This window comes from Heliangelus exortis, chromosome 3 (assembly GCF_036169615.1).
Source record: "Heliangelus exortis chromosome 3, bHelExo1.hap1, whole genome shotgun sequence".
Classification (NCBI taxonomy): domain Eukaryota; kingdom Metazoa; phylum Chordata; class Aves; order Apodiformes; family Trochilidae; genus Heliangelus; species Heliangelus exortis.
Genome location: NC_092424.1, coordinates 48,698,711 through 48,712,788, shown reverse-complemented (window position 1 = coordinate 48,712,788; position 14,078 = coordinate 48,698,711). Strand labels below are relative to the sequence as shown.

At 38.5% G+C, this 14,078-nt stretch overlaps 1 protein-coding gene across 2 annotated transcripts in view; it reads left to right on the top strand.

The window, feature by feature from the left end:
* EPM2A (EPM2A glucan phosphatase, laforin) overlaps window positions 1–14,078 on the top strand; it is a 41,090-nt gene that overhangs the window by 13,600 nt on the left and 13,412 nt on the right. For both annotated transcript variants that reach the window (XM_071740506.1, XM_071740507.1), the window contains exon 2: window positions 410–584. In XM_071740506.1, coding sequence (XP_071596607.1) covers window positions 410–584 — 175 coding nt within the window. The remainder of the gene's footprint in view (window positions 1–409; window positions 585–14,078) is intronic.

The window sequence follows — 14,078 nt, the reverse complement described above, 5'->3', positions numbered from 1 at the left end:
CTACAAATGTGACATAAAACATAGTGGTAAGATTTTTAGCTTCAGGAGCTTTAGACTGATATTGTTTATCTTATTTCTTCAGAGCTGTGTCATAACGTTGCATATGATACATAATGGCTCAGCAGTACAGAAAGATAAAATAGTTTTCTGCCTATTATTTTTCTTTTTGGTAAATAATCGTATTTCCCAATTATGATAGAAAGTGCTGCATGTCATCTGGAAATAGAGACCATTTGCTTTGTGATGGCAATTCTGTTGCTAATACTTCAGGTGTTAATAATATGAGAAATGCAGTTGGAATAGGCAGCAAATACCACTTCTTCCCTCAAGTACTCAGTTCACTGCTCCTGCACATCTTCTGAAGATTTTCCAAATCTCCAGCCTGCAACTGCCATTTCTTCTGTTTTAGGTAATGGGCCTCATCATGATCGGAGTTGTGTTTACAACCAGAACAACATAGTAGATGGAGTTTACTGCCTCCCAGTAGCACACTGGATTGAAGTTTCCGGACATACTGATGAGGTGAAACATACAACTGACTTCTATTTCAATATTGCAGGACATCAAGCTATCCATTACTCCAGGTAAAAGAAAAATGCAGGGGTTGGCTAGTGTCAAATATTTAAACAAAATCTGTACTGACATAATGTTGGCAAACTTTGAATTAGAAGTGGTGAAAGGTAGCATGCATGTAGCAGTAAAGTTTAACAAAGATTCTATACATCTTTGAAATTAAATGTCACTTTTGGCAATGAAAAAGGAGAAATTCTGAATTGAAGGTTACATGCATCCTGTACAGGTGTGTTAAGCTGCGTAATATCTGAAAATGGCTAGTGATAATAATGGATAAATTTACAAGGAACTGTCATTTTCAAATGCTTGTCCACACATACATGTCAATATTCATGTATGTATTGTGTTTTGTTTGGGATTATTTTGCTGAAGTACATCTCCTGGGAAACAAAAAGAGTGTATTTCAGCAACACAACTTTAGGGAGTCACGTTAATCTTTCATGCAGATTGGCAAAGACATTAGTGACAGTTCTTATAGAGAACTTCTGTGCATACATTTAAAAAAAATACTAAAACTTAGACAAGTCTTAAAATGTTTGTACTTCTGTGGTGTTCACTTGAGTCCACTGTCTCACCAGTGAAACATCCTGGGCTGAATTAGGAGGAAGTGAAGTGGTGGTCACCCACCCTTTAGGGCTGCTGATAAAACACAGGCTGTCCTTAGCGCAGCGGCATTAGCACTGCTGGTTAACAAAGTGGCACTGAGGAATTTGGGACCATTTGTAACTTTTTCCTCATCTCCAGTCACAGATGTGGCAGCAAATTAGTTGATTGATAATATCTGCATGAATCCTGGCAGCCCTGATTTGCCGTACACATATCAGTCCCAGAGCAGTTAGTGATCCCAAAGGGATGTGTACTTTTTGAAGGAATCAAACCACCTCTTACATTGATTAGGTCTAAGCATTGCTTTCTGTGAGTTCCTCCCAATTATCATTTCAACTACTCCAACCTGGCCAGCTTGCCTCCTCTTTCTTGTGTTTTTTTCTTCACCCTCCTACAGGATAGGAAGCGGAATTGTCCTTTTCTCATAAGGGCTGCAGTGCAAGAGGGAAATATTCCTCCTCTTGATATCTTCTGGAACAGATGCATAAATACTGTCAGGCATATATTGTTATTTGTGTGGCTTGGTACCTTTTCCCTGAGATCCCATCAAGCTATAAAATACACCTAACAGACTGTTATCTATATCTTAAGCATCCATTTCCCACACCCTATCAGAGAAAAGATCTTGTTAATTCCAAAGCACAGACTATTCAATCCCAAATAATCTTTGCTTGGCAGAGGAAGTTTTTGAGAAGCAACAGCTGTCAGAAAATGAATATCTAAGAACCAAAGGCTAACTTATCTTCTGTTCCAGAGGAGCAGTGATCCATTTAATACTGCCTTGTCTATGCTACTATATGTTTCTGAAATTAGGTAAAAAGCATTGATGTCACTGAAGAATATTTGGAGAAAATTTTCTGAGTTGTGTAGTCTTTTTCAGATGGGGATCTACTCATCTGTTCCCCTCTCAGACGCACATCCCTTCATTGCAAGACAACCTTATTTGTACATCCTCAATAATTCTTATCTCATTTCTTTGAGCTATATTAAGTGAGCATGCCCCATAACAGTCTTGTCACATAATTGTTTTTAATGCTTTGAAGATATGCAGCCCTCGATGACTTTTTAATTATTAACAGTTGGGGGCAGATTCACCATTCTGCTGGTTATAACAAAGTCGCACAAAAATACTGGATAATTAAGATTTGTATTTTGGCAGAGCAGCTGAAGAGAGTTAATGAAAATGCCTTTTTTTAATAATGGATTTATTGATTCAGAAGAGTACTATGAAAATTAATATCACCAAAGATAAAAAGAAAAACAAACAAACAAAAAGAATCCACAAAAAAAAAAAAAAAAGCAAACCCGAATACAAGCAGAGCCAGTCCCTTTGCATATATGTTTAAAAGCAGAGTGCATGATTGAATTGTAGTTATCTAGCTAAGGTTACTTTTTTCCATGCTGTAATGGAGGCATCAGCACCACAGGGAGCTTTATAAACACAAATTTTGAGTCCTGTCACCAGCTGCCAGGTCTTTACACAACAGGGGCAGCTGGAAAGAAGTGATTTACCAGTGAAAACTTCTGACATGAGCCCCTTTTCTATGTTGCTCCAGTAAATAGGATTGCCATACTCAAGTTAACTGGAGACAAAATTTTATCTTTGTCAAAATGGCCTCCACCATGAACCATTGTATTAATTTTATTTATCTTCTGTCTAATAACAACAATTAGAAACAGTTGCTCCAAGCTCTGTTACCACCTTGCTTTGTCATAAAATGTGCTTAAACTGTAAACTGGCTGGCTGCAGGGGGATGAGAAGAGCCTGGCTTCCTGCTGTTGCCAAAAATCATTTTGAATCATGCTGAGGCTGACGACTATGCTTGGAGGAATTAGATTTTTCTTACTTGATACAGGTGTATTTGCTCATAAATCAGTGAATTTATGTTTAAACTTACATTTAGAGACCCCACTCTGTGTTGGTCATTCAGGTTGGAGAGTCTGTGATGCATTTTTTTAAGCACAGAAAGAGTTTTTTAAGTGTGAAATGAAGTTTGCCTGCAGCTGTAGAGTCATGACTGATAGTGCTGTTGTCTTAGCGTTCACTTGTTTTCGACTTGTAATGACACATATCACCAAAATCTGATACAGGAAAAAATAACAGTCCCTTTCTCCTTTGTGTTAGAATTAGCTCAGTTAGATGCCTTCACGTAGGAGAGTTCAATTAGGGCACAGTAATTTTCCAAAGCAAATTAGAGTTACTGTAATCTTTTCTGGCAGAAGATGACTTCCAGAGATTTATAAATCTGTGACGTCTTAGCTGTTTCAGTTCCATCAGTGCAAGGCAGAACTTCATGACTCATAGGTGTTATGTACCTTATTATTTGTATAAAAGTCTCTGCAGTTCTCAGAAAAAAAGGCATTGCTTAAAAGCAAGAGAGGGAGTGACACCTTAAATGACAAAATCCTTAAATAATATGTTGGAGATACTGATGCTTGATGGCAGAATTAGGTGCTACGAGAATGATTCTCACCTAGAGGAAAAGCCATCTAGTTACAGTTTTCTATTTTCAGACTAATTTTAAGTTCTTGAATCCACCCCTGATAAGTACTGAATTCCCATTAGTTTTTTCATATTCATTCATAAACCATGTATGACCACCACTTCTTCATTCTAGGACGTATGCTTTGATACCAACTATAAAGTCTAATTTTAATAATGCATGTTTCAAATTTACTGTCTTCATAACTATGAGTTTTTTTCATTGTGTGTGCTTTTTGTGGGTTATATCTCCTAAATTTGACGAAGGAAAATAATTTTTATGTGCTTTGCATGTATTCTGCAAGTGAATGCTTCAGATAACAATGATAGCTCATCTCTAACAATTATTTCTACAGCTGCTAAACACTTAAAGGAAAATACACAATCACCTTTAAAAAGAAAAGAATGTAATGGGGGAGACATTACATGAGAGTAGCTATGGATCCTAAGAACATTCTTTTGAGGTACAGCTTTTTAGCTTTTTTGCACTGAAATACGAAGGCCATTAAATATTAATATTTCCCATTTATGGAGCGAGTGGGAGGTTCCTGTAACTGCATATTGTCCAAGAAATTGTGAAGTTGATGAATGTGTTGCTGTCATCAGTGTTTATATCCTGGTGTTTTTTGAATAAGACAAAAGATATAAGAAAATAAACCCTTATTTTCACTGTTTTTGTTCATTTGAATCTTGATGATTTCACATTAAACGTGATTCACAATGTGGTCTTCCACAGTAGTGTAGGTTATAACATATATATAGTGTAGTGTTAGGTGGGGATGATTGTAAGAGTCATATAAGATGTGTGGTCCTGGTTGTACTAAAATGTTAACAGAGATGGTTGAGTGGATGAGAAGTGATCCAGGGCTAAATCCAGATGCTTCTTGTTTACCTTCTGGAGGCGTGAAAGTAGTACTCTGCCAATGAACACTGGGTTTCCTTTTGTCTGTAGTAACTGGACTGTGAAGAAAATGAGCATGAACTTGATTGACATACACCTTTAGTTATGGTGGAAAACAAGAAGCTGGTTGACTATATTTTTGCATGGGAATCACTGAAAAGGTGAAATAATGTAACTTAATTTATTTGGATTATATGAGGCACAGTTATTGCTTGAAATACTGTTTGAATGTTAGAATTCTGCTGAGACTGATGAATGTAAGTATATACTTAGAATCATAGTGTTATAGAATCCTAGAATAATTTGGGTTGGAAGGGACCTCTAAAAGTCATCTAGTCCAAACCCCCTATGGTAAACAAGGACACCCTCAACCAGGTCAGGTTGCTCAGAACCTTGTCAAGCCTCACATTGAATATCTTTAGGAATGAAGCCTCATCTACTTCCCTGGCCAACCTGTTCCATTTTTCAACCATGCTCATAGTAAAGAATTTTTTCCTAATCTCCAATCTAAATCTACTTTTCTCTAATTTAAAACCATTGCCCCTTGTCCTATCACTATGACCCTTATAAGCAGTCCTTCTCCAGCCTTCCTGCAGGCCTCCTTCAGGTACTGGAAAGTGGCTATTTGGTCTCCTTGGAGCCTTCTTTTCTCCAGGCTGAACAACCCCAGCCTGTCTTCATAGGAGAGGTGTTCCAGACCCCTGATAATTTTCATAGCCTTCCTCTGGACCTGCTCCATCAGATCCATGTCCTTCCTGTACTGAGGGCTCCAGAGCTGGATTCAATACTCCAGGTGAGGTCTTACCAGAGCAGAGTTAAATGGCACAATCACCCCTCTTGATCTCCTGGCCATGCTTCTTTTGATGCAGCCCAGGATGTGATTTGCCTTCTGGGCTGCAAGCAAGCACTGTTGGTTCACGTCCAACTTTTTTTCCACCAGCAGCCCCAAGTCCTTTTTGCAGGGCTGCTTTCAAAAACCTCATCTCCAAGCCTGTACTGATAATGTGGATTGTTCTGACCCAGGTGAAAGACCCTGCACTTGGTCTTGTTGAACCTCATGAGGTCCACCTGAGATCACCTCTCCAGTTTGTTCTTGTCCTTCTGGATGATCTCCCATCCCTCTGGCTTATTGACAGCACCACTCATCTTGGTGTCATCTGCAAACTTGCTGATGGTGCACTCAGTCCCACTGTCTATATCATTGATTAAAATGTCAAACAGTCCAGGTCCTAGTATGGAACCCTGAGGGACACCACTTGTTACTGGTCTCCATCTGGACTTTGACCATTACCCTTTGGATATGAGCATCCAGCCAATTCCTTATCTATTGAACAGTCCACCCATCAAATCCGTGTCTCTCCATCTTGGTGAGAAGGGTGTTGTGGGGGACCAGGTCAAAGGCCTTGCAGAAGTCCAGAGAGATGACATCCGCTGCTTTTCCGTTGTTGACTGATGTAGCCACTCCACTGTAGAAAACCACTAGGTTGGTCAGGCAAGATTTGTCCCTAGTAAAGCCATGCTGGCTGTCTTGAATCACCTCCTTGTCCCCCATGTGCCTCAACATGTGTCTTAACTTGTCTTCTAGGAGGATCTGTTCCATGATCTGCTCAGGCACAGAGGTGAGGCTGACAGGTCAGTAGTTCTCAGGGGGAACTAACCTTTTTACTACCTCCTTTCTACCCTTTTTAAAAATGGGTGTGATGTTTACTTTACCTTCCAGTCACCAGGGACTTCATCTGACTGCCATGGCTTTTCAAATATCATGGAAAGTGGCTTGGCAACCACCAATTCCCTCAGGACTCTGGGATGCATCTCATCAGGTCCCATGGACTTGTATAACTTCAGGTTCCTCGGATGGTCACGAATTTGTCTTCACTTACAGTGGTGGGGACTTTGCCTTGCTGGTCTCTGTCTTGTGGGCCATCAACATGGGAGCCATGAGGAGAGGGGTTGGCAGTGAAGACTGAGGCAAAGACATTGTTGAGAAGCTCAGCCTTCTCCTAGTTTGTTGTTACCAGCTCACCACTGTGGTTATGCTTTCTTTAACCTTCCTTTTCTGATTTACATGCCTGTAGAAGCCCTTCTTGGTTTTCTTTACATCTTGTACTGAGTTCAGTTCTAGCTGTGCCTTGGCCTTTTTGACCTAATCCCTACACACCCGGGCAACGTCCCTATAATCTTCTCAGAATACCTGTCCCCTCTCACACTGCCTGTGTAGCTCCATCTTGCCTTTTAGGTTGACCAGCAGGTCTCAACTCAGCCATCCTGTTCCCTTTCCTTCCTTGCCTGATTTCCTGCACCCGGGGATTGAGAGCTGTTGTGCCCTATGGAAAGCATCCTTAAAGATCTGCCAGGTCTGTTCTGCTCCCTTTTCCCTGAGGACCTTAATCCATAGTGTCCTATTTACCCTATGGAGCTGGAAGTTTGCTTTCCTAAAGTTACCTAAAGTTTCCTAAAGTGTCCTGACTATGATTCTCATCTGCCTCATACCCCTTAGGACAATGAACTGCACTAATTCATGTTCACTGCAGCCCAGGCTGCCTTCAACTTTGATATCCCTGATAAGTTCACTTGCATTTGTGACCATCAAGTCAAATAACGCATCCCCTCGGGCAGGGCTGTTAATTTCTTGTCCTAAGAATTGGTCATCTAGGTGCTCCAGGAGTCTCCTGGCTTGTCTATGGTTTGCCTCCCTACTTTTCCAACAGATGTTGGGGTGATTAAAGTCCCCCAGTAGGATGAGAGCCTGTGAGCTGTTGTCTCCTCAAGCTGGAGTAAGAAGGCTTCACTGATAGGTTCCACTTGATTGGGTGGCCTGTAGTAAATTCCAATTACAAGGCTCCCTTTGCTGTCCTGATCCCTAATTCCCACCCATAAGCTTTCAGCCTATTCATGACTATTCTATAGGAACAACTCTTCACACTCTATCCATTTCTCTACATAGAGAGCAACACCTCTACCTCTTCTCCTGTCCCTTCTGAACATCTTGTAGCCATCCATGGCCACACTCCAGTCATAGCATTCATCCCACCAAGTTTTTATGATCACCACTATGTCATAGCTTTCCTGTAGCATGGTAGCTTTCACCTCCTCCTGTTTGTTGCACAAGCTGCATGCATTAGTGTAGAGGGACTTCAGCTGGGCTGGCCCTGTCCCCTTCTTAAAGATATCTATGGTAGGCCTTAGATAGAGAAGAAGGCAACTTAATTCTTCGGTGTGTATACAGCAATTCAGCTCACTGGCAACAGGCTGTCTAAGTTCAGTTCACTTAAGAGTGAACTGAAGAATTGAATTGGTCTCCAAACTTCACTAACAATGCTGATGAGATCTCTATTGATTTTTAATAAGACATTAAACATTCTGTCTGATTGCTTGAGTGTTGATGTATAGAGTCCTTTGAAATGCTCTCCAGTTTATTGTCTGGCCTTCATCTGCTGCACTACAGGAACATAGTTTCTTACAGCTTGTTGGCTTGTGAGCCCCATGTAGATGTTCCAGATTCTAAAAGATCTCTCAGAGATCTATGGGAAGCTCTCCTTAGGAAATATATTGAGCATTGCTATGCTTAGTGACACCTGTTTGCAGGTAACCAGGGCTAGGTGTCTTCATCTTGATCTTGTATCTCATCCCTATCCTGTATTAATAAATAATCTTCATCTCAGTTCAGTATAAAGTCAGAATTACCTTTGAATTATGTGACTGGAATAAATACAGAAGAGATAACTATTTATTTATACTCCTCTCTTCTGATTTATCAGTTTTAATTCATTCACAAAATATATTCCATTTTAAGTGTAATTCTGAAGTAATTTTTTTTATTACTGAATTGTAAAAAAGCTTTAAAGGGAAAGCTATTACAAAAATTCCCTAGAGTGCAGTGAACTATGCTACTGTAGTAGAAAGCTGAAATGATACTTTATGCCTACATTATGAATTAAAAGAAGAGGTGATGATGTCTCTGGAGATTACCATAATTAACATTAAAAGCTGAGATCTAGCTGTCCCTTGTGCCTAAAAAATACTTGTGGTATTACAGAAAAGAATAAGAGGTAATGAGCTCTGCAACAAAAGTCTTGAATTGTATTCTAGTACAATAATCCTGATTAAAAATACTTAACATCAGTAGGAGTTTGGCCTTTGATTTCAGTACTTGGAACTCTAACTGTAAAGTTAAAGTTGGCCATTTTATATATTAAATAAAGAAAATATGCTAAGCCACATTTCTGTGATATGTTTATCCCATAAACTAGGACATTTGACATAAATTATGATTGTTTTGTCCCTAGTAAATCAGCTGGAGCTGTGAAATGCTTTTGCTACCCTCTGCTGTGAAGGAAATAAAAGAAATGCAAGAAGCGAAAGAGTGAGAGCTTGGAACATTATCCCTTTTTAAAGTCCTTGTTTCCATTTATTTAATTGAGATGTATCTCTGTACTGGTTGACAAATGCATTTTTCTGTCACGTTTATTGCGCATCCAAAGTTTCTCCTTTCTTGAACGCCCTATGCTCTGCCCTCCCTAGCAATGGCTGAAAACTTGAAGACTGATTCTGCTTTTCTAAATTTTATGGTTTGACATGGGCAGGACAGGATCTGGCTGGGATAGCCTAAGTTAGCTACAAATCTCAGTCAGAGTGGTGCCCAGACACACAGTTAGGATGTGCCTGCAGTGCAGTCATGAACTGGGTATCAGTGTAATGCTTGATCTCAGTTACTCATTTCTTGTATATGCCAAAGTACAAGCAAAATCTGGCATTTAAATAGGTGATAGAAGTCTTGTGAGAAATAAAAATCACAGAGCTTTTGAAGTAAAGATTTTTGCATGACTGTCATCAGCATTTGAATTCCCAGTATTACTTCTACCTATGATTTCTGGTCTGTCAAATTTGATGAATGGCTACTAGCCAGCATCCTGCCAGGTTTGTTGGTTACTGTAGTGTCTGAGGGATATCAAGATATTGTCAAGATATTGAGATGACACTGTTGAAGTAATGGCTGTTGAACAGTAAATTATCTCTGTAAATACGATTAAGTTGTGGGAGGGAATGGTTTTGGCAGCAAACGGGGCTAAAAACTAGCAAACTTGTGAACTATTAATATTTTTATATCAGCAATTTTTCAAATGGCAGACATAATTGATATTCTCCAGTTTTTCTGAGTGGTTTCTGCTCTTTCTATAGGGCTACAATGTCTACTGTCAGCATAAATTGATAATTTTGAACTGTGCAGATGTATAGCCTAAATGGCATAACATATGTGATATAGTGTGGTGTTTCCTTTAGGTTACAGAACAACTAGAATAATTTTTGATGGCATAGTAAGGGCAAGTCACACTGATACATGGATTTCACTTTTGATGAAAACAAATATATTTCTAGTGAAAACAGCATATTTTACCATTCAGAAGTTACTGAGTAGTGCCCAATATTCATCTGTATTAGCAAGAATTACGTCTGGTATAAATATATATATAACTTATACTGAGCATGGCTCAATGTGCTTCTAGGCAGCTTGATGAATTTGAGAATCTGACTTCTATTCACATACCAAGAGCTTGTGGCTTGCAAGGTGTTTTAGGAGAACATCCAAAGTGAGGGTTCAACTCGAAAGAGCTCATAATTTAACGAAGTAATTTCTAAAGAGGGGGTGGGCAGCAGGTCACAGCAAGCTTGAAGAGGAGCCTAGCATGCTGGCTGGCTGGATGTGAGTTTTATCTGGATTTTTTCCTGAAATTCTCTTTATCATTCTGCCATTCATATGTGGCATTTGGAATGGGGATTTGAATGAGAATTATTTATTTAGAGAGGGGATTGCTTTGAAGTACGAATTTCATTAATAAAATTATAGCAAGCAGAGACTGGATGTTAATGGATATATGAATACCTTTCATCACCTGACTGGTAATAGGTGATACTTGCTTAAAACTACTGTTGCTCTTCAAAATGGATCTTTTCATAGGTTCACAAATTATTCCCTTGCTTCTTAATAAAAGCTTACAGTTCTGTGTCATTCTGGAAGGAAAAGACAGAAGGAAGACTGGGAATCCCCCATGAAAAAGCCTTGAGGAGTAGACATACTTATTTGTTCTGCTTTTCTCTGTGGGATGTAACAGACAAATCTTCATAGTCTAGCTAATATAAATTTTATGTGGGGTATCACATAGCAGCAAAAACTAATGTTGCTTCTAGTTTTACTGTTCATTCCTGTCCCTTGTTTGTATTTCTTCTGGAGATCTCCAGTCCTTTTCCCTGCACTCTTTAATATTCAGGCTGTCAGAGAGGGAATAAAGTTCTGTCTCCATTGGAAAGCACTTTGCTGGCTGTGAGCAAAATTGTCTGAGATTGTGAAATCTGGGCAATTTAGCTCACAGCCAGGATGGCAGGGAAGGGGCAGCATTGCTCTTTCATGATGATCCAGTCATCTTGCAGGTATTTATTTTCTGTTAGCTTTTATATGCATTTATTAGGTGCCCTGTAATCACTGGCATTTCATGATGTAGTTTATCTAAAGACAGCAGAAGCTCTTTTACAGAAGCAGACATCGTGTACTCAAACTTCTTGCTATTTAGTTTACCAGGAGGGAATGAATGCAGATACAGATATATTTGGTTGTTATCAGAAGAACTTCACTAAGAGAACTGTAATTTACAACTGGTAAAACTGTTGAACCAGGGCCTTGTGTTTGCAGCGTAGACCCACCCTGCCTACCCATCCCATGGGTTTTTGCAGAAACAACTTCTAGGGCAGGTTAGTCCAGCTGGCCTGCTGCTGACTCCTGCAGGAAAAAAAAATCCTCAAAATGAGTTTTCAGTCCCCAAATGTGAGACATGACACCATCAGATAGTTTATTACAACCACATGGTTTGGTGTTTGCTTGCTCAGTATACTGTGTTTCTGTAACAGGTAAGTTTTTTTCTGTAAGTCAGAAAAATCTAAAATAAGCAACTTCACAGTTGTTCAAATGAAATGGGGAAAGTGTTAAAGATTTTTCATTTAAAGCAATAGCAAGCTGAAACTACTAGGTTATGAATTCTATGTTTATCTTCAATATTTTTGAGAAAGGCTGTGAGATATAAATGTAAGATTACATGCGTAAATGCTCTAGATATTTACATGATAATTTTTAAAAAGCCCCTCCATATTAAAACATGGAAAATTCTATTTAAGGAATAAAAAATGATTTATTAGGAAGGAAACTTGATCATAGCTCCAGTTTCTTTGCAGCTTTTCTCAGAAATGTAAGTATTTTATTTCCCAAAAGTAAATAGAGATTATGAAATTCCTGCTGTATTTTCTCATATATAATTTTCTCTCTGCAAGGAAAAACAAAAAAAACCAAAGAAATAAACTGTGTTTGCCTTCCCAGGGAGCATATTAAAAGGCTGAACTGAAAATCTCTTGTTCCCCCCTTTAATGCTTGCACTTTGAGAAATTTAATTCCAGGGAGCTGAGATACATAATCCCTGCTATTGTTCAAAAGTTTACTGTATGTCCTCTTGTTAATTATGATAAAAATTGAGTCAAATTCTGTAGATGGTGCCATGTTATAACAAATATGGATTTCCTCTTTATTGGTTGAACAGATAACATGGTTTGTAAGCTTAAATGAAAGGTGAAAAACTAATAAAAGAAAATTTAGTTTTATATATGCATAAGGAGGAAAAAGGAAAATATGCATTTCAGTTTTAATACGGAGGTAAAAAAATGTAGAATAGAAGTAAAATCAATGAGACAGAACCTTCCTCCCTCCCTTCCCCTCTCCCTCTTCCAGGTTGAAGGGCTGGCTGTGTGCAGGCTGTTCCTAAATGGTGCTAACTACTCTTTTCAGTACAGGCAACTATTTTGCTCTGATTCCTGTAATACTTTGATCTTGTGAGATGAAAGAAGAAAAAAGCTTCTCAAATTATTTTGTAGTCTAGGTAATAAGGCTATCCAGTATGAGTAATGTTTTACAAATTTACAAAGTTAAGCTTCAGATCAGAATGTAAACACATTTATATAAACGATAATAATAGTAGATCACTTTAATACATTTATTCAAACACCTGCAATTCCATTTTCCAAGCAAGTGAAATTATATTGAAATGGAAAAGGCAGAAATCTGAAAAAAAAAATGTGTTTTAAAAATTAGACAGCCCATTGTAATTCTTTTAAATCTGTGGGCTCCAATAAAAAATGCAACATCATTAGTTCATAAAATTTAAGTCAATTTTTTTCCCTTTTTACATCCAAGACACTATACTTTGCAGTTTTGTGCTAAACAGAATTACACAGGTTCTTCTGGGGCCTCTCAGTAGCTTCGTTGCAGTCTCAGCCTCAACCTTTGATGTTGGCAACTCACCAACCAGGGCTATTAATTTTATATTTATAATGCAATAACCAATTATATTAGCTAAAATGAAGTTTCTGACAATTTTATTAGGGTAGCACCACACAGCTGTTGTCCCTTTGATTTGACTGTGTTGTGGGAAAACGTTCTTCTAGAAATTCAGACAGCTGAATCTGGAGATGCATTGATACAGTTTTTCTTCTCCTACAGCTGATGGTACTTAAGAATGTGTCTGTCCCTCTTGAAATGTAATAAAATAAATTGCTGCAGGTTTAGAAATTCTGCATACCTCAACTGGAATGAACACAGACAGATACAGAACCTGTCAGGACTGTTATGTTTGGGTGGTACCACAAGGAATGGATGTGCTCTTTCCTCTGACTGTTGCTGTTCCAGCAGTTTGTATGTGTGCATCTGCAGCCATGTGGATCACAAGGCCACCTTTCAATAAACTGTGCTTTGCAAGTATGCAATTTTAATGAATATGTGCTTGTTTTGGAAGCACTGGAAAGAGTTTCCGTTGGATGAGAAAAACTGCATTTGAAAAGTGGATTAATAATTTATTATTTTTGAAGATTTTTAAGCAGTTGCTAATAAGTAAACTTTGAAAGAAGATAATTTTACCAGCAATTCCTGAAACTTATTAGACACTAATTTGAAGTTCCTCTGTAGCAGATTAAATCAATTTTGTTAAGATTCTTTAACTTGAAGGTGCCAGGAGTGGCATTGTTCCCATTGCTAAGCATTAATGTTAGAAATTCTCATTCCCAATGCCAAGAGATTCATGGTTCATTACTATCTGGCTTAGTTTAGCAGGCTGTTGTTCTTCTGTTTCCGAGTATTTGTTCTATTTCAAAACAAATGGAAATGTTGGCAACCTAATGGAGACATATGTAGGAAGTAACCATTGGCAATGACAGTTGCATGAGACGAGATTCTATAACCAGAGCATTTAAGTATTAATCCTCACAAGTCAACAGAGGAGTCCTTTCCAGGTTGCTCAGTACAATCCTTGGAAGCTGATTCCCTTCCCAGGCTGTAGATTTGTAATTGGCACATTATTTGTTTCAGATAATTGTTTATACAAATGAAAGCACGGAAAGATTAATTCCTTACAAAGGCAAATCCTGCTTTCTGCTGCATGCGGTGTGCTCCTTAGGCATTGGTAGAAACCTTTTTTGTATGTCTGA